The sequence below is a fragment of the Rana temporaria genome, chromosome 7, assembly GCF_905171775.1.
Source record: "Rana temporaria chromosome 7, aRanTem1.1, whole genome shotgun sequence".
In the NCBI taxonomy this organism is placed as follows: Eukaryota; Metazoa; Chordata; class Amphibia; order Anura; family Ranidae; genus Rana; species Rana temporaria.
Genome location: NC_053495.1, coordinates 29729989 through 29751768, shown reverse-complemented (window position 1 = coordinate 29751768; position 21780 = coordinate 29729989). Strand labels below are relative to the sequence as shown.

At 43.2% G+C, this 21780-nt stretch overlaps 1 protein-coding gene across 41 annotated transcripts in view; it reads left to right on the top strand.

Annotated features, from left to right (window-relative positions):
• Window positions 1–21780, top strand: part of CADPS (calcium dependent secretion activator) — a 553237-nt gene that overhangs the window by 215805 nt on the left and 315652 nt on the right. For all 41 annotated transcript variants that reach the window (XM_040359139.1, XM_040359135.1, XM_040359125.1 and 38 more), the window contains exon 4: window positions 18765–18845. In XM_040359139.1, coding sequence (XP_040215073.1) covers window positions 18765–18845 — 81 coding nt within the window. The remainder of the gene's footprint in view (window positions 1–18764; window positions 18846–21780) is intronic.

The following is a 21780-nucleotide window of genomic DNA, read 5'->3' as shown; positions in this document are numbered from 1 at the left end:
CTTCTGCCTGATAAGGTAAGTAGTTATTTTTCCTTAATGCATTCTATACATGAAGGTGAAAATCCTTCTGTGTGCAGCAGCCGTCCCCAATACTTACCTGGGCTCCCTCTCAATCCAGTGATATGCATGAGAGCATTGACTCTCCGGAGACTCTCCCTCCTCAATGGCGGAGACAGCAGCGGGAGCCAATGGCTATCTATCACAGCCAGTGAGCCAATGAGGAGAGAGAGGAGGTGGGGCAGAGCCACAAGACTGTGTCTGAATGGACACACAGAACAGCTGCTTGGGTGCCCCCAAAGCAAGCTGCCTGCTGTGGGGGCACTCAACTGGAGGGAAGGGACAGTAGCGCTGGCGGGGACCCCCGAGAAGAGGACCTGGGCTGCTCTGTGCAAAACCACTACACAGAACAGGTAAGTGTAACATGTTTATTTTTGTTTTTTTAAATATCACTTTAAGTGGCACACAGATATTTTCTTATAATTTAGGGCCGAAAAAAAATTGCATATCCTTTACCAGAGCCGTATTTACTGTTAAGTAGGATTTTTTCACGCTTGTTTTGTGCTTATGTCCTGTGCAGTCCTGCCTAAATGTCATTTACCTTTTGGACTGATGACATTGATTTGGAGGTTACAGGCTTGATGAAAAGAAGAAAAAATAAGCTAGGATATCGACATCTATTTTCTCAAGGTCAGCTTGACAGGAATGAAGGTCGGCCTACTGTAAGGACTGTTTGCCAAACTGAAAACCTGACATATTTTCTGGTTTATACCGGCAAGAGACGTGCTTGACATACTTAAATAGTAATGGTTATTGTAAATAGTTATAATATATCTATCGTTATCAAGGCTTAAAACAACACTAAACAATATCCTTATTCTCACATTAAAGAATGGGTTTAAAGTTTTTTCAGTTTTATGAATCACTAGATTATTACTTCCAGGGATCTCTTGATTCATGTAAAAGGATTGTTTAGAAACCATAAAATATAATCCAATTACACTGTTGATGATTCGTATCTACTATAAGCTTGTTGTGAAATCACCTCTTAGGCCTCGTACACACGACCGAGTTTCTCGGCAAAAAACAGCAAGAAACTTGCTTTTTTTTTTGCCGAAGAAAACCGGTCGTGTGTACATTTTCGACGAGGAAACTGTCGAGGATCCCGTCGAGCCAAAAAGAGAGCATGTCTTCTTTTTCCTCGACGGGAATGGAGAAATTTGGCTCGCCGAGATCCTCGACAGCCTAACAAGGAACTCGACGAGCAAAACGATGTGTTTCGCCTGTCGAGTTTCTCGGTTGTGTGTACAAGGCTTTATGTTTCCTCATTGTGAAACCTGCGATTTAAAGGGGTTGTAAAGGTTCGTGTTTTTTCACCTTAATCTATCCTATGCATTAAAGTGAAAAAACACCTGGCAATGACGGCCCCCCCAGCCCCCCTGTTTACTTACCTAATCCCGTTCACCTGTTGTGCGCATCCCCCGACGTCCTCTTCTTCACAGAGTCTGGCCATTGATTGGCTAGATTGGATAGATTGATAGCAGCACAGCCATTGGCTTGCGCTGCTGTCAATCACATCCAATGACGTGGTGCACGGGGGGGCGGGGCAGAGTGATACAGTCAGCGGGTATAGCCGCCGGCTGTATCATAGGAGAGCACACTCAAGCTAACCAACTTGGCAGAGAGCTTCCCATAAAGGGGGTTATCTCTTGCGGGGAGGAGCCGAGACAGCCGGCGAGGGACCCCAGAAGACCAGGATCGGGGCCACTCTGTGCAAAACGAGCTGCACAGTGGAGGTAAGTATGACATGTTTGTTATTTTAAAAAAAAGTATTTGAACCTTTACAACCCCTTTAAGGCCCCTTTCACATGGTCCACCTGTCAGTTTTTTAGGCGGACCTGAACGGACACTCCATACAGATCTATGGAGCGACGGATGTCAGCGGTGACATGTCCGCTGACAACCAACCCGCTCCGATCCACTAAAGTCTGACGTATGGAAACCCTATTTTCCATCCGTCTATTGGATCATATGAAAACGGACTTTACGGTCCATCTTCATCCGATCCCCCATAGAGGAGAGCAGCGCTCTGACAGGTCGGTCCCTGCAAAGTGTGCATAGACAGACCCGTCATCTGCCTGCTCAGCCGGGATCAGCGGAGCGTTCCCTGCTGAGCAAAGCGGAGCCCACACACGGACATGTCCGTGTGAAAGGGCCCTTAGGGAACCATGTATTGATTCCAGCTACATACTATACAGTATAATAATAACACAAATTAAAACAGATCTACAGTTAATCCAGAAAGTATTCACAGCCAACAGTGCCCACCAGTGCTGCCAATCAGTGCTTCCTCATCAGTGTCACCCATCAGTGCCCATCAGCGCTACCCATCAGTGCAGCCTCATCAGTGGCCATCAGTGGAGCCTATCAGTGCCCATTAATACAGCCTCATCGGTGAAGGAGAAAAGTTACCTGTAACTTTTATAACAAACTATGATTTTTTTTTTGTTCTTTTTTTTGTTTGTTTAGAAAAAAATTAAAACCCAGTGGTGATTAAATACCACCAAAAAAAAAGCTTTATATATGTGAAAAAAATTATAAAAATGTCATATAGGCACAGTGCTGCATGAATGCACAATTGTTATTTTTAAGTGTGACAGCGCTGAAAGCTGAAGTTTGGCCTGGGCAGGAAGGGGGTAAAAGTGCCCTGTAGGCAAGTAGTTAAACCCCAAACCAAAAATGTATTACCGTATATACTCGAGTATAAGCCGACCCGAATATAGGCTGAGGCACCTAATTGTACCACAAAAAAATGGGAAAACTTATTGACTTGAGTATAAGCCTAGGGTGTCCATCTGCATGCCTCACTGTGCCTCACTGTGCCCATGCCTCACTGTGCCTATGCCTCACTTTGCCTCACTGTGTCCATGTGCATGCCTCACTGTGCCCATGACTAGACTGACGTTTAACATGGAAGTATATAGAAGGTGTTCCCGTCTTTGAAAAATCGGTGCTCCCCGGCCCTAGGTTCCCCAGACAGCAAACTTTGCACACTTGTAGCGGAGAACTTGGGCTACATGTGTGCCAATTTTCGGGTCCAGGGGACCTTCGGCCGGCCAGTACCAGGTCCCCAGAATTACCGGAGAAATTACCGTTTAACCTGGGAGTCTATAGAAGGGGTGCCCGGCTTAGAAAAATCGGTGCCCATAGGTCCCCCGAACAACAAACTTTTCACACTTGTAGAGTGGGACTATGTGTGTGCCAAGTTTGGGGTCCAGGGGACCTACGGCCGGCCGGTACCGGGTGCACAAAATCCGAGAGATCAGGCGCAAAAAGGTTACAAACGTGGCTTATACTCAAGTATATACGGTATATTAATCCATTGTTTACTTCATCAAGCCCCATAACAGAAGGTCACTACCTCTGTATGGACTTGGGGGGGGGGGGGGGTAACAATGTAAGAGCATGGGCACTCTACCCATGATGCACTGATCTTAGCTGCAGTGCTCTGCAGGTTTGGATGCAAAAATTTAATAAATGCACATTTTTAGCCAGATTCAGGTAGAGATATGACGGCGTATCAGCCGTCGTAACTCCGAATCTGCGCTGTCGTATATTTAAGCGTATTCTCAAATTGAGATACACTTAAATGTTGCTAAGATACAACCGCCGGCGCCGTCGTATCTTAGCTGTCTATTTACGCTGGCCACTAGGGGCGTGTACGCTGATTTACGCCTAGAATACGTAAATCAGCGAGATACACCTATTCACGAACGTACGCTTGCCGGTTGCAGTAAAGATACGCCATTTACGTAAGGATAAACCACCAAAAAGGTGGCGCAGCCAATGTTAAGTATGCACGTCGGAACCGCGTCTAATTTTTCACGTTTTACGTCGTTTGCGTAAGTCGTCCGTGAATGGGGCTGGCCGTAATTTACGTTCACGTCAAAACCAATGAGTCTTTGCGGCGTAATTTGGAGCATGCACACTGGGTTACGTCCACGGACGGCGCATACGCCGTTCGTTCAAAACGTCATTGCTTAATTTACATAAAACACGCCCACCTCTTCCACATTTGAATTAGGCGCGCTTACGCCGGCACATTTACACTAAGCCGCCGTAACTTAGGACGCAAGTTGTTTGTGAATACTGTACTTGATCTCTAACTTACGGCGGCGTAGCGTATATGAGATACGCTACGCCTGCCTAAAGTTAGGCACGTCTACCTGAATCTGGCTATTTGTATTTTCTTAATGTAGGTGCATTTATTACATTTTTCCAAAAGGTGGACTGTGATTTTAGGTCTAGTATAAAGCAGCTCATGCTTAGAATGCATGTGTTTGATTCATACATTCTGCTTTCTCCGCAGAGGATGCGTTTGGCTAAGGATTTGTGTTAACGCTGATATATAGGGTAATGTACCCCTTGTGTAATGTTCCAGCCATAGTCGGTGACTAGATGGGTAATTGCTGCGGTATAATACTCACTATGGGTCTAAGTTATTTATAGAGAAAATGAAGATGAAACAGCTTAGTAATGGAATTGATTTATGAACCTGAAGCAAAAATCTGGCAAAGACGTATTTATCAAAACCAGAGCAAAAGTGAGACTGTTGCAAACTACAGCCAATCAGGATACACAATTTATTTTCTGGGAATTTGATTTGTCACTGTGTGCAATAGGTGCAATTTTTCTCCTACTTCGATAAACTATCTTCTCTGAACTATTTTATCGTAGAATATAGATAGATAGGAGTGATACAGAAATTCATAGTTCTTGGTGCCAAACATTGCTGATCATCCACTATTAAATGTGAGCCATATGTTAAGTGTCACTGCAATGTCAGCAATGAAGCCAAGCAAAAAAAAATCTGGATGGTGTGGGGAAGGATTAGAACTCCTGTTGGGTTTTTATTTCTAAACACAAGTCAGCCCCGGAAGGATTTTCCCCCTTCTTGACCAGGCCATTTTTTTGCGATACGGCACTGTGCCGATTTAATTAACAATTGCGCGGTTGTGCGACGTTGTACCTGCAACACAATGTATGTCCTTTTTTCCCCACAAATAGAGCTTTCTTTGGTGGTATTTGATCACCTCTGCGGTTTTTATTTTTTGCGCTATAAACAAAAGCTGTCAATTTTGAAAAAAACACTATGGCCCGGATTCAGGTAGAGCGGCGTATATTTGTGCGGGCGTAGCGCATCTGATATGCGCTACGCCGATGTAACATAGAGAGGCAAAAACCGTATTCACAAAGCACTCGCCCTCAACGCTGCGCCGGCGTAACGTAAATTGGCCGGCGTAAGCCTGCCTAATTCAAAGTAGGAAGGTAGTGGGCGTGATCTATTTAAATGACGCGTGACCCCATGTAAATGAAGGTCCGAACGAACGGCGCATGCGCGCAAATGCTCAGATTCAGATTCACGTTGCATATATTCCCTAAGATACGACGGCTCAATGCCTACGACGTAAACGTAACCTACGCCCAGCCCCATTCACGCACGACTTACGTAAACAACGTAAAATACAACGGCTTTTGCCTGGTCCATACCCTAACATGACTTACCCCTGCTTTATGTGGAATAACTTTACGCCGGACGTACGCCTTACGTAAACGGCGTAGACTACTGCAAAGGGGGTAAGTACGTTTGTGAATCGGCGTATCTAGGTCATTTACTAATTCGACGCGTAAATCAATGGAAGTGCCCCTTGCGGCCAGCGTAAATATGCGCCCAAGATACGACGGCGTAGGAGACTTATACGTCGGTCGTATGAAGCCAAAATTCAGGCGTATCTTATTTTCTGAATAAGGCACATAGATACGACGGCGCATCCGTGGACTTACGCGGCGTATCAGTAGATACGTCGGCGTAAGTTCTTTCTGAATCCGGGCCTATATTTTGTACTTTTCGCTATAAAAATTACCAAAAAAATAATTTTTTCATCAGTTTTGGAAATTCTGTATTCTTCGACATATTTTTGGTAAAAAAATCGCAATAAGCGTATATTGATTGGTTTGCGCAAAAGTTATAGCGTCTACAAAATAGGGGATAGAGTTATGTAATTTTTTTTTTTTGCCAAGAGACCCCAGTTACCATGGGCCTCTTGGCTGCTTCTCTGATGAATGCTCTCCTTGCCCGGCCGGTCAGTTTAGGTGGACGGCCATGATTGTCTTGGTGGGTTTGCAGTTGTGCCATACTCTTTCCATTTTCGGATGATGGATTGAGCAATGCTCTGTGAGATGTTCAAAGCTTGGGATATTTTTTTTATAACCCAACCCTGCTTTAAACTTCTCCACAACTTTATCCCTGACCTGTCTGGTGTGTTCCTTGGCCTTCATGATGCAGTTTGTTTACTAATGTTCTGTAACAAACCTCTGAGGGCTTCACAGAACAGCTATATTTATACTGAGATTAAATTACAGACAGGTGGACTCTATTTACTAATTAGGTGACTTCTGAGGGCAACTGATTCCACAAAAATGTTAGTTAGGGGCATCATAGTAAAGGGGGCTGACTACAAATGCTCCCCACACTTTTCAGATATTTATTTGTAAATGCACCCTCCCAAAAAGGTCTTTAGCAATGCACACCAAACTGAGCATTGCGCCTAGGGTTGTCACCTTTTCTTAATAGCCAAACCCGAACACTTTAAAGCGGTGGTTCACCCTTAGATAGCACTTTTTCCCCTTAGCTTCCTGCTCGTTTTCTCTAGGGGAATCGGCTATTTGTTTTAAAATATGAGCAGTACTTACCCGTTTACGAGATGCATCTTCTCCGTCGCTTCCGGGTATGGGCTGCGAGAATGGGCGCTCCTTCTTGATTGACAGTCTTCCGAGAGGCTTGCCAATTTTGTTTGGGAGCCATGTCGCACGACCGCGCAATTGTCAGTTAAAGCGACGCAGTGCCGAATCGCAAAAAGCGCTCTGGTCTTTGACCAGCAATATGGTCCAGGGGGTTAAGTGGTTAAAGTGCAGAAAGGACCATTAAAAAAGTGTTGGTGGCTATAAGCAAAAATGTACATATCATGCTCTGCATACACAAGACCATAAGTAACGTTCTGCCCAAATCCCAAGCAGTTTTTACAGGATCTGGTGTATCGGTAAAATGACGCCAACAAGATCCAAAAAAAGAATCCAACCTGGATAGATGAAGAGTTATATTTTCTAACACAATTACAGGATATTGCTTATTTGTCATCTGTTATTGCAGGCTGAATTACTGTTATCACCTGTGACTTCCACACATAACAGAGGGCAAAAAAGTTAAAGAAAACGGTTTGCAGCTTATAATGAAAAAGTGACAGTTTATCTCTGATAAAAGCCTTCTGTTGTCTGGGAAGCTGGAAAGAGATATATAATGACCCAGGCTGAACGGCAGTTTGGCCTGATTCCTCTCCTTATATCAGATGTTCTGTAAAGGGGAACTGAAGTCCCTGTTTCCAGATTAGGTCTTTGACTATTTATAGCTGCCTCTGCAGCTTGATGGTTGTAAGAGGCACTAACAGCAAGCTGTGCACCAAGACCGGATGGAGATAGAGAATCAGCCTTGATTTATAAAGTCTTCTAGTCCTCCCCTGGCTGCTTGCAAACTTTTTTTTTGGCTCCCCAAGTAACCAAGTACCACAACCGCCGCGTTCATAGGTGTGCACACATACATGGGCAGGAGAGGAAAGAGGTCTTGATCTGCTCCTTCCCATCCTGCCCTTAGCCCTCTGTCTGCCCACCTACACTCCAATGCCCGGCATTCTGGGTCTCAGGAAAGGGATGCGGGCTTGAAGTTTGAAGCTCAGAAACCTTCAGATACATCATGGAGGAAAGGTGTTGATGCCTGAGCCTCCATCCTTGGGTGAGTGAGCTCACCATCCAATGTATGTGACTAAAGTCTCCCTCCCTTCTCTCTCCTGTCTCCAAGCGAGTGAGTACACTAAGGGAAGGGGTATGTAAGGGGTGCCCTGTGGACTCTGATGTAAGGGGGGCTTTGGGAACCCTGATTTAAGGAGGTATTCTTGGAACTCTGAAGTAAGTGGGGGGTTTGGTGAGCAGAAACCCCCTTGCATCAGAGTTCCCCTTTACACACATTGTGCCCCCTTAAAAATATATTTTTTTTACAGTGCATGGTTAAAGCGGGAGTTCACCCATTTATTAAAAATTTGTTTTTTTCCCCTTAGATTCCTGCTCGTTTGGTCTAGGGGAATCGGCTATTTGTTTTAAAATATGAGCAGTACTTACCGTTTTCGAGATGCATCTTCTCCGTCGCTTCCGGGTATAGGTCTTCGGGAGCGGGCGTTCCTTCTTGATTGACAGTCTTCCGAGAGGCTTCCGACGGTCGCATCCATCGCGTCACTCGTAGCCGAAAGAAGCCGAACGTCGGTGCGGCTGTATACTGCGCCTGCGCACCGACGTTCGGCTTCTTTCGGAAAATCGTGACGCGATGGATGCGACCGTCGGAAGCCTCTCGGAAGACTGTCAATCAAGAAGGAACGCCCATTCCCGCAGCCCATACCCGGAAGCGACGGAGAGGATGCATCTCGTAAACGGGTAAGTACTGCACATATTTTAAAACAAATTGCCGATTCCCCTAGAGAAAACGAGCAGGAATCTAAGGGGAAAAAGTGCCCTCTAAGGGTGAACCACCGCTTTAAGTATGTTCCCTGGGTGTGTTCTAACTGTAGGGGGGAGTGGACTGACATGGGGAAATGACTGATCTTCTGGTCATACATTGGCTGCTGGGCGAGGTGACGTATAGCTACATGCATTCGCCCAGCAGAGCCGACCTGACGCCGTATAACTGCGGCGGCTGGTCGACAAACGGTTAACCACTTAAGGGCTGAGCCTCTTTATTAGATGTGGTGTTAAAAACATTTTTTTTTGCTAGAAAATGACTCAGAACCCCCAAACAGTATACATTTTTCTTTCTAACACCATAGAGAATAAAATGGCGGTCATTGTAATACTTTTTAGCACACCATATTTGCTCAGCGGTCTTACAAGCGCACTTTTTTGGGGAAAAAATACACTTTTTTAATAAAAAAATAAGACAACAGTAAAGTTAGCCCAATTTTTTTTATATTGTGAAAGATAATGTTATGCCGAGTAAATTGATACCCAACATGTCACGCTTAAAAATTGCGCCCGCTTGTGGAATGGCGACAAACTTTTACCCTTAAAAATCTCCATAGGCGACGTTTAAAAAATTCTATAGGTTGCATGTTTTGATGATTTGTTTCTGTATGTGTGTGATGACACTGTAATTATTTTAATAATAATAATAAAAAAGTATCTACGTACCTTTTTTCCTAAACAATATATAGCTGTCACATGCTCTTTCCCAGCCTGCCTGTAGGAAAACAATGGCAGGAGAAGCTTCTAGTCCTCTACTGCTGGTCAAATGTTCAAAACAAAAGAAAAAAATATATATGTAAGCCTTTGGGATACAAAGTAACAATAAATAATTGATATCAATAAACTGTTTCAAAATGGCATACAAAATATATTTGAACTACAATCTTTAATATTTTTGGCAATAACATGGTGTAGGCAGACTTCTGTCAGTCACACGCTGTGTCACGCCCCCTCCAGCCTGTGTCTTAGAATAACAGGAAGGTGAAGCCTCCATCAATCAAGATGTAATATCCCACCCCCATTGTGTTTAGCTGGTTTGTGGACATGGAGAAGGGGGGAGGGAGTGGGGTGTCATTTACCATTGTGTATACGCCCACATGTGTGACTCTATAGTCGCATGAGCTGCTCAGATGTGATAGGGAGGAAATGCTCAGGGTAAAAATACACTGAAAACTGAGCATTTGCCAACACTGCTCTGCAAAATCCCCAACTGCAATGGGGACATGGACAGAAAGTGGGAAAAGAGATCAGCCAGATTTTTTGCAGAATACAGAAAATTAATTCCATGATGACATTCCATGAGTGAGTATGAACAGCATGTAGTACAGCATTTATTGATAGTTTTTAACGATGTGGGTTTGATGACACTTTAAAGAGATTAAAATTGTCCACCGTCTTTATATGATCAGCCTGAGAATGACTCATAGATCTACAATAGGAGTTTGTGCATTGTCATGCACTTAAAAGGCCACAACCGTAATCCAATACTTTCCATGTAGGATAATGGAACACTTGCTGTGCTTCGAATCCTTCACTGTTAATGGTAGGAGAGTAATGGATCAGAACCTGCTTGTAGAGATATTTCACAAAAAGTTGGAATTTCTCATTGTTTGATATCAAATGTTTACAACTGTGTTAAAAAGCCAGATAACTGCAAATGATACTTGAAATAAGGGCAGTTAAGTCGCATAAATGAAAGATTACAAGACTTAAGCCTCGTACACACGGCCGAGGAACTCGACGGGCGAAACACATCGCTTTCCTCGTCGAGTTCCTTGTTAGGCCCCATACACACGACCGAGGAACTCGACGTGCCAAACACATCGAGTTCCTCGTCGAGTTCAGTGTGGAAGCCGCCGAGGAACTCGGCGGGCCGACTTTTGCCATTGAACAACGAGGAAATAGAGAACATGTTCTCTATTTCCTCGCCGAGGTCCTCGTCGGCTTCCTCGGCCGAAAGTGTACACACGGCCGGGTTTCTCGGCAGAATTCAGCTCTGAACCGAGTTTCTGGCTGAATTCTGCCGAGAAACTCGGTCGTGTGTACAGGGCCATAGGCTGTCGAGGAACTCGACAAGGCAATTTTCTCCATTCCCGTCAAGGAAATAGAGAACATGCTCTCTTTTTGGCTCGTCGAGTTTCTTGACAGTTTCCTCAACGAAAATGTACACACGACCGGTTTCCTCTGCAAAAAAATATCTCCCAGCAAGTTTCTTGATGATTTTTGCCGAGAAACTCGGTCGTGTGTACAAGGCCTAACTCTGAGCATGGACAATATACACTTTGGGTTGGGGGATGGCTGGAAAATATATTTGTAGAAGTATCTGTTATACCGTTAGGAACATGGCTTGGTACACATGAGATATATGTGTTTCTATATTGTTTAGGTTATAATGTGTGTAGCCATATGGTTTGGGGAGTGCTGCATGGTGTTGTGGCAGTAAACACACAGAGTCCGATTGCAAAGAACATAACTTGTATTAATAACAAATCCAGTCATTTACAAAAACCCGGGCAGGAAGGCACCCGACCGGGAACACTCATGACAATATCAGCAATGTTTATCAGAGGAGGTCTATATGTACCAACAGCATCTGTCTTGAGGGGTGGGTTGTAGCCTGGCCAGTCCGAACCCAAATGGGGAAGTCACCAGAAGGATTGCATGTCCCTATCCTTTCCCTACTCAACTGGAGCCTCTCCCTCCCGCTAATCTCTGTCCTTGTCAGATGGGTGACCGGTCCCTACAATACCCACATGCAAAATGCGCTCCAAGCCTGGTTGCCAGGGCCTTAAATTGTCTCTGCCTGACCCAAGATGGCCATCAGAGTCACATGGGGTGGCAACATCCAATTGGAAAGCTTCCCCAGTGACCCAGGAAACCACAGAGGAACTTCCTCTCCCCCCTGCAATGCTACTACGCTTGAACGCCACCTGCAGTGGAGAAAACGACTGAACCTTCCTAAAATATCAACACTCTTTGAAACACCAGAATATTCTTTAAGCAACATGCTTGATCTACTCAAACCCTCCTAAACCTTGCCTCACGTTTCTTTTTGTATAGCATGCATACAAGAGTATGGTAGACCTATGGATAATGAAGCTTTGCTAGCCAAAACCAGCAGGAAGGAAGTCTTTTCTTGTTTCAACTATTGAAGTGTTTGCTTTTATTTTATACTCTGCAGTAGAATAATGACAGATAGATTACGATTGGGTGTGGCTTCGGCACAGTTTTCTTTTGCCAGTATTGCTTTTTTTACAATTGGCTCACAGTGTCCTCTCTCTGATAGCTAGCAGGTATGTGGGTCTGTATTTTATTTCCAAATGTGTAGAAATAGTGGATTTATAGTTGCCACTTTTCTGATGTGACGTCCCTGATTTTTTCACCAAGCATTAATTACCACCACCCACTGACCTTTAGATTAATTATTTATGGTAAGACGTTTATGAATATTTAAATATTGTTCTTGTTGAACAGAACAAAATCAAACTCCTACTTGCTAAAGGTCTTTTTGAATCCCTGCATCAAAGCAAACTAAGAACATTGTTAGACGTAAGCCGGTAGAAACAGCACGTCTTTTATCTTGTAGATGTTGCATATTGTAGTGATTTTGTGAAGAAACAATGCAAAGCTCAGGGCTTTTCTGCAGAAAGAGGGACATATACCTTGGGATTCCTCAAAAACACACCAACCCGAGCTGGAAAACGTAAGTTCAGGTGGGCTGGAATTCAGCTTTGACTCTACCAGTCATTAGTAATATTAATAATAATATGGGGCAGACAGTGAAGGGAACACTCCACAATGATACACAGATGGCAAAAATAAGCTGACCATGTTTATAACTCTTCCTTACGGTAACAGAATGACCCATGACACCCAGAGACTTTTGAAGGATAAGGGGTACTCCTGTGCCAGCGTCACTAATGACTCTTGGGTCTAGGGTCATCCCGTGCCCCTTTTGGGCATAGGGTGACTGGGAAATAGTAATTATAAATTACATGAGATGGGACATTACTGATAATTCATGTTGCAGGATCTTGGAATATTACAAGTTGTTAAAGTCTGACTCCAAATGGAGTGTTTTCATTCAATGGGGGGACACATGCTTTTGAGGTGTTAATTGCGTCTGCTCCTAGACATTGCATTGTGTGATGCTAATGACACTGTTGGTGTGAGAAGCCTATTGATGATCAGGTGTGAATAGCTTATTATTGCGGAGACAGGACGTCTGGGGGATGACTAATAATCAACTTAACTGAATGTCATTGTCTAAGAGAGTGTGTATTGAAGTGCCGTGTGGGTGGAGTTGATTCATTGTTCACTTGGTTTCTAAAACTGTATATAACAAAGCTAAGTTACCATTAAAAGTGTTCATACATTTCGAAACCAGTAACAGAGCGTATGTCTCGTTATTCTGGGAAATGGGATGGATCGTGTCTGCTAGATTGTGGAGTGTCAGATAAGCTGTCGTGGTTGATGGAATGGGAATATCGTAAATGGTGGTGACCGTTACTTACTTTATCAAAAAATACATTACATTTTTTCTTTTAGACAGTTTCAATATTTAATACATTTTCATTAAATACAGGCAGAAGTTTCTCTTAATACCACAACCTTTAAAACAAAAAATACTTTAAAAAACTCTTGACCATGCCATCTTAATGTCTTAATGTGTCCCTGCTGGGGAGATTCACACTGATCCCCCAAAGAAAAATTGTTACCTTCCTGAATCAAAAAGGATGTATCCCCTGTAGAACAATTAATCATACAGAAAGGAAAAGTACACACTTTCGAACCAAATATTACAAAACTAAAAATCTCATATCCTGTGATAGTACCCACATTAACGACCTGCTGGAATGCCCATGTGGGCTCCAGTATGTGGGTAGAACAATGAGAAAATTAGGGGTATGGATAGGGGAACATGTAAATAATATAAAAAGAGGCTTTGCAAACACAGCATTTCAGATAATAGGAACTATCTTTCTAGGGGATTGGTAAAAAAGAGGAATATTGGAGGTGTACAGATATAAAAAAATAAGACGTGCTGAATCTACGAAAAGGGTACACTGACACCTGAGGGATTTAATATAGACATTGATATTATTTGTTTTATTTCTAATTATTTGATTGACCAGCCTTATTTTTTTTATTCAACCATACATATTTTATAGTTATCTGTATTTTTTGTTATTGTCATATTTTTTATTCCTACTTATCTGTTGTTTTTAAAATAATGCATAACATAATAATTATGGTTTACATTGCAATAGGGCACTTTAGAACATGGCAGTAATATGATGCAAATCGCAATTTGCTAAGTTTGCACAAGATGGCACTGTTTATTACTGACAAAAGTTATGATAGTACTTGAGTAATTTATGGCATAATGGGGTCTATTGATAAAAATATACAGGTGCTAAGAGGTCCAGTTATCTAATTTCATGTTTAGAGAGAGACTAGGGATTACCATAAATTCTAAAAGTAGAACTATAGGCAAAACGTTTTTTTTTAATTATTTTGGATAGAGCAAGGGAGGGTTATAACCCATGTTAGTTTTTTGGCGATCTGTGCCCCATTGCGGCGATTTCCCTTCACTTCCTGTCCCATAGCTAAATAGGAAGTGAGAGAAAATCCCTGCAAATTAAGAGAATTCCTCAGGAGTTTTCGCCTGAGCAAGAGGTGAGGATAATCTCCCATAGAGGACACCTGTTCTATGACAGTAATTTGGAAATTCATTCATTTGAAGAGTCTTTCTCTCATTTCCAGGTTGCATCTCCAGGTATATGTAAATATAAAAGCCCATGCTTTAAAGTGGATGTAAACCCTTTTTTTTTTTTTTTGCTTTCACAATGTAGAATAAACGATTTCCTATCATCTGTGCCCAGTTTTGCCACACAGAGTTAATCCTGCTCTGAGCAATCCTCTTTTATTGTTCAGTGAAATAAAACAGACTTACAGAGAAAAACCTTAGTCCGTTCCGCCCCCTTGCTGTGATTGACAGGTTATTTACATATCTCATGCACTAGCCTGGAGACAGGCATTATTTTTTAATTCCCACCCCCACTCCTTTTCTGAAGTCATGTGGTTACTTTTCTGGATTTTGACTGGATGTTAGTGAGGGGGTGAGGGGACAGGTCTGTAACACAGAAGTTTTTTTTTTACTTTAATGCATAGAATGCATTAAAGTTAAAAATCCTTGAAGCTTTAGAAACCTTTTAATCATAAAGTACAGGACACAGGCAAAGTAATCATAGAGCCTGGGATGTCCCCAAATAATGAGACTAGATTTCTACTGGCACTTCTCTGCAGATGCAGGTTTTGATCACAGTGGCAAGGATTGGCCGTCCACCTAGTAAAACTTAGTGTACGAAGTACACTTACCTCTCACACATACCTCGGAGGGGAAGGAGGGGGACGAGCGCCCACCGGAAATCACCAAGCCGTCATCTCCTCTCCACTCGGCTTTCACTCGGCTGTCACGTCACACACGCACAGTCCCGCCTCCGCCATCGGCATTGGACCATCTCCTGTGATAGACAGAACACTGGTCCAATGCTGGTGGCCAAGGCGGGACTGTGCGTGTGTGAGGTGACAGCCGAGAGGAGATGACGGCTCGGTGATTTCCGGCGGGTGCTCGTCCCCCTCCTTCACAGGAGATGGTCCAATGCCGATGGTCGGAGGCGGGACTGTGCGTGTGTGTGACGTGAGAGCCGAGAGGAGATGATGGCTCGGTGATTTCTGGCGGGAGCGCTCGTCCCCATCCTTCCCCTCCGAGGTATGCTATCGGCGTATAACACGCTCCCACGATTTCCCTCTGATTTTATGGGGGAAAAAGTGCGCGTTGTACACCGATAAATACGTATATTAGCATGTTGTAAAAAATAAAAAGATAAATAAAAAATGTGTGGACTAAATGCATATTATGTAAGGTCCAGAACACTTTTATTTATTTATATATATATATAATGAGTTTTATGAATATCGATGTTTTCTATATGATGACGAGTGATGTAGTCATGTGATCAGAGCAATGCCACCAAGGACTTTGGCTGAGTGATGTACATTAAAGCACTAATTGATTGATTGCCCATTAATTAGGAAATTTCCAAATTAGTGTCAAGCCAGTGACCCTTGAGGGCTAAGATAGACAACCGTGATAAGGATTAAACATCTCATGAAATAATTGCCATACTCTTCTGATTGGGAAGGGACTAACCCCACAGGACCCAAATGTTACTCTATTAAAATAGAATTCATTTATCCAGAGCCAATATGGCTGCAAACAGACTTTAATAAACTGTCCTTTATAGCAGGAGCAGCTTGTGGCTGGGTGCTTATCTTCCAGAAAGTGCGCTTCAATAAAATAATCAGAAATGTTTGCGAGTCGTAATTATAATAAATATAATAATACAGTGACCTTTGGTTTCATCCCAAGTAAATACAGGATTACTAAATGTTGTCTGTCTTTAGTTATAAAATCTAAAAAAATTAAAGAACAAGAAAACCACCGTGATCATATAACACGAGAATTAGGGCGCAGTTTTCCTGCACTTAATGCAATTTAACCCTACGTTCACACATATGCGTTTTTTTTTGTGCGTTTTTACGTTTGCAGAAACGTACTACAGTCCATATAACATGGTTTTCTACAGTACACATTCACATTTATGCATTTTTCTGCCAATATGTTTTTGGAAAGGGTCAAGGGATTTTTTTTCCCACAGCTGATTGCGTTTTGCGTGTGAAGCCTCGTACACACGACCGAGGAACTCGACGGGCGAAACACATCGTTTTCCTCGTTGAGTTCCCTGTTAGGCTGTCGAGGAACTCGACAAGCCAATTTTCTCCATTCCCGTCAAGGAAATAGAGAACTTGCTCTCTTTTTGGCTTGTCGAGTTTCTCGACAGTTTCCTCGACGAAAATGTACACACGACCGGTTTCCTCAGCAAAAAAATATCTCCCAGCAAGTTTCTTCGTGTGTACGAGGCCTGACAAACTTCAATAGAACCACACCACGTTTTTGATGCGTTTTGCATTTTGTTTTGTTTTTCACTTTCACGTCTACAAGTCGTCCAGAACACAGCAGCCAGACTGGTAACGGGGAAAAAAAAACTGGGAATCCATCACCCCGTCCCTGATGACCCTCCATTGGCTAGCCATGAAGGATCGGGTTACATTCAAGACCCTCTGCCTCACTCACAAATGTACACAAGGAAACGCTCCTCAATACCTATGCGAGAAAATAAAACACTACACCCCTAGTCGCGCCCTCCGGTCAACTAATCAAAACCTCCTTCACATCCCCAAGACCCACTACAAATCTAAAGGAGAACAGAGATTTGCAGTCCAAGCACCACGGCTATGGAACTCTCTACCCACGGACATCCGCATGTAAGAAAACCATTGGGCCTTCAGAAAAAAACTTAAGGCCCACCTCTTCTGAAGTCACAGGACGACACTGGATGCAAAAAGCTCCATGAGGCAATTTAGTTCGCATTTGTAGCACTATACAAGTTACTCACTCACTTTAACACACTGGCCCAGATTCACAAAGAGTTACGCCGGTGTATCAGTAGATACGCCGACGTAACTCGGAATCTAAGCCCGTCGTAAGTTTAAGTGTATGCTCAAACTGAGATACACTTAAACCTAGCTAAGATACGATGGCCTGCGCCGTCGTATCTTAGGGTGCAATTTTCCCGCTGGCCGCTAGGTGGCGCTTCCGTTGATTTCCGTAGAATATGTAAATGATTAGATAAACCTGCCCCCTAGGTGGCGTAGCCAATGTTAACTGTCGCTCACCCTATCTGGCTGTCTTTGCAGCTTAAGGGGGGGCCAGTAAAAAATGTGGGTCAGCTGTGTATCTTCATCACCCCCCCCCCCCCCTCCAGCCACAAGTATAAAGGAATCATCTCACTGAAATTGGAATTGCTTGCCTTGTATCTCAGTGCATACTTATGAGAAAGCCAATGAGCCAATCACACAAGCAGGAAATTACATTTCCACTGATGTACAGCACACTTCCAGATTGCCATATTGCATTGGATTTATTGACAGCTTTACAAAATTGTAACAACTGCAGATTGAAATAGAAAGATACATTTTAATAACAATAAATTACAGAATGCCTTGTGCTCATTTTTTTTTCAAAGTTGACTTTTCCTTTGAAGAAATTCATTTTCGAATGATTTCTTTCACCTCTGATTTTGTGACGTAAATGCTTCCCTTGTGTGTATATATATATATATATATACTGACACAATAGTGTTTTAGAGCTGTGACATCCAATTGGGTGACCAACAGACAGAGGTAGAGAACGGGGTGACTGGAGGAGCACACGGAGGGGGAGCGGAGGGAGGATCGGGGGACCAGAGGAGCCCATGGAGAAGGAGCAGAGGAGGGTGTGGGGGACCGGAGGAGCACACAGAGGGGGAGCGGAGGAGGACAGGAGGAGCACACAAAGGGGGAGCGGAGGAGGAGGGGAGGGGAGACAGGAGGCGCACACGGAGGGGAAGCGGAGAAGGAGGGGGGTACCAGAGGAGGATACAGAGGGGAGCCGGAGGAGGATACAGGGGTCTCAAGGATGATTGGTGTGGCGACGGGGGAAGTTATAATCACAGATCTCCCTGTGTGGCTTTCAATAAAGCAACTGAAAACCACGGAGGGGAGAGGAAGAGAAATGGTTGACAGCTGCTTTTATTGAAAGACACACAGGGAGTTCTGTGTTATTAACGTCCCCTACCACCGCACTGCTCATCCCTGAGTGTCCAGGTATCAAACTAGGCATCGGGGGCAAGAACTCCTGCAAATGCTCGGTTTTGGCACCGATACTAGTATCAGTATCGGGACAGTCCTAGTGTCTAAGTCCAAAATTTCAATGTTGGGTCATATTAAGAAGTACAAGGATTGTGATGAAATGAAATTCCCATACAAACTGTGATTCCATTTTTAAAAACTTGCACGTCCCTACTAAATAAAGACTTCCCTGGTAAACAAATACAGTATATATTGGATATTTGTTCTGTATTATATCATGACAATCTTAACCAATTGTATTACAGACATTTCTGATCTACTATGCCTCATTGATCTAAACTGTAAAACTGGTTTTCGATTTCTTATACTTTTTTTTGTTCCTTCCACAGTTGGACAATCCAGATGAACAAGCTGCCCAGATAAGACGTGAATTAGATGGTCGTCTACAAATGGCAGATCAAATTGCAAGAGTAAGGTTTTTTATTTATTTTTTCATTACTTAGCCTTCATGGTTCATTGCTAACATTCTGTGATAAAATATTTATGTTAGGTGGCTAACACCCGTCATCAAGGTACCTTTATGCCTCGTACACACGGCCGGACAGGCTTTTTTTCTCGGAAAGTCCGGCCGTGTGTAGCCTCCATCAGACTTTTTTTGTCGGAAGTCCGATGGACCTTAGGCCCCGTACACACGACCGAGTTTCTCGGCAGAATTCAGCCAGAAACTCGATCGGAGCCCTATTCTGCCGAGAAACCCGGCGTGTGTACACTTTCGGCCGAGGAAGCCGACGAGTTCCTCGTCGAGCCAAATAGAGAACATGTTCTCTATTTCCTCGTTCAATGAGGAAACTTGGTTCGCTGAGATCCTCGGCGGCTTCACACAGAACTTGACGAGCAAAACGATGAGTTTTGCCCGCCGAGTTCCTCGGACGTGTGTACGGGGCCTGAGATAGAGAACCTGTTCTCTTCTTGTCCGACGGGGTCACGGCGGACTTTTGCACGGTCAGAAGTCTGACCGTGTGTACGAGGCATTAGAAGTCCTACTCTGAAGGATGGTAGCACCAACATTGGGAAATATGGAGAAATGTGTAAATTGCAGGAATCCTTCCATGGAGGTCTTCCATATCTTCATTTGAGATGCAAACAATGGCTATCTACAGTAGATCCATTCCAGAAAGTTTGTATTTTTCTTGATTGTGGAAGGGCTCAGTTTAAGCACCAATTCTTTATGGATTTGTTCTCATAGCATCTAAAGGTTTCTGGAAACCACAGAATAAATCAATGTTAATATAAAGAAGATTATGTTTCCAAAGTGAAGGCAAACAGCCTTTTGTTTAGCCTTTCTTACATGCCAAAAAATGTATAATTTTATTCAGCTACTTTTCTAATGCCAGATTGCAAAACCAGGATCTGACCTCACGTTTCCATAATGCAGTGAAACCAATAAAACATTCCAGCCTGTGATTGGTTTGCATAGTGAAAAAGCAACACTGTTGAGTAAAGAGTGATTGACCTACAAGATTGCCTCTTCCTATTCCTGTGTGATTCCTGCTCTGCGAAAATGAAGGCAGCTGCAGACCGATGTACTATTAAAAAATACATAATAAATGCATAAAAGGGTTGAATGGAGTATTTTAAAATGATCTTTACCTATTTAGAGGATAAGTTCACTTTTGGAACATGTTACATGTTCCAGCTGTATTTTAGGTAGAATATATAACATGTTTCACCTCCTTCTGCCTCTTCCCCCTGTTCCTGAGACAGTGGGTGGGGTTCTTCTCCCCAAGGCACTGTCACTTTTTGAAAATCGCGCGGCGATGCAGGGCTCTGCTGCTCACACAGTAGCATCATTTATTCACAGTTTCCTGTGAATGAATGAACTACAGGTACCATCAGCCATCATGACAGACAGCTTGTAGTTCTGAATGAACTGTGAGGGCGCTGATAAGTGCCCTTGTAGTACATTCACAAGCCCTACAGCTTGTAAACTGACAGCCTTAAAGGGGTTGTAAAGGTACAATTTTTTGTCATGCTCGCCCCCTCCCTTGGACTACGGGAGAGTCAGGACGCTCTCTACGTTTCATATAGAGAAAGGAGCTGTGTGTTAGCGGGAGTTCTGACTCTCTTGTAGTCCAAGGGAGGGGGCGAGCACGACACTCCACACCAGGGAGAAAGCCTTGCATTACTGTGTGTAGTTACAGACAGAACAGGAAGTGAGGATTTCTCAGAAGAAATAAGGACATTTAACCCGGTCCGAAGCTCCGGGACCGCGGGTACCGCGGACCCAATCGCCGCTGCTGTGCGGCGATCGGTCCCCCGAGCTCAAGAACGGGGAGAGCCGTGTGTAAACACGGCTTCCCCGTTCTTCACTGTGGCGTCTGCATCGATCGTGTCATCCCTGTTTATAGGGGGACACAATCGATGACGTCACACCTACAGCCACACCCCTCTACAGTTGTAAACACACTTTAGGGAACACATAACCCCAACAGCGCCCCCTGTGGTTAACTCCCAAACGACAATTGTCATTTTCACAATAAACAATGCAATTTAAATGCATTTTTTGCTGTGAAAATGACAATGGTCCCAAAAATGTGTCAAAATTGTCCGAAGTGTCCGCCATAATGTCGCAGTCACGAAAAAAACCGCTGATCGCCGCCATAAGTAGTAAAAAAAAAAAAATTATAAAAATGCAATAAAACAATTTTGCGCAAACCAACCGATAAACGCTTATTGCGTTTTTTTTTTACCAAAAATAGGTAGAAGAATACGTATCGACCTAAACTGAGGAAAAAAAAATGTTTTTTTTATATATTTTTGGGGGATATTTATTATAGCAAAAATAAAAAATATTGCATTTTTTTAAAAATTGTCGCTCTATTTTTGTTTATAGCGCAAAAAATAAAAAACGCAGAGGTGATCAAATACCACCAAAAGAAAGCTCTATTTGTGGGAAAAAAAGGACGCCAATTTTGTTTGGGAGCCACATTGCACGACCGCGCAATTGTCTGTTAAAGCGACGCAGTGCCGAATTGTAAAAACCCCTTGGGTCATTTAGCAGCATATTGGTCCGGTCCTTAAGTGGTTAATAGAGGTTTGGGCTGAAAGCTGGTGGACTTGTCTGCAGATACCTGACATTGCACCTGTGATTTACTAATTGCGGGTGCAATGGTTGCCAGGCTTCTGCAGGAAAAAATATTAAATGCACCTTTTGTTCTGCAAAAATATGTCCATTTATTATTTTTTCTATAAAAGTGAACTTATCCTTTAAATGATATGTCCATGCGATGATAAATGTAGTCATGAGTCCTGTATATCTTACTTGAGTATATTTTCTCTAAGGTTGTTTGTATTTAATATATCCTAGTCTCATGACACCTGACCTTACATTACTTTTTTTGCCTG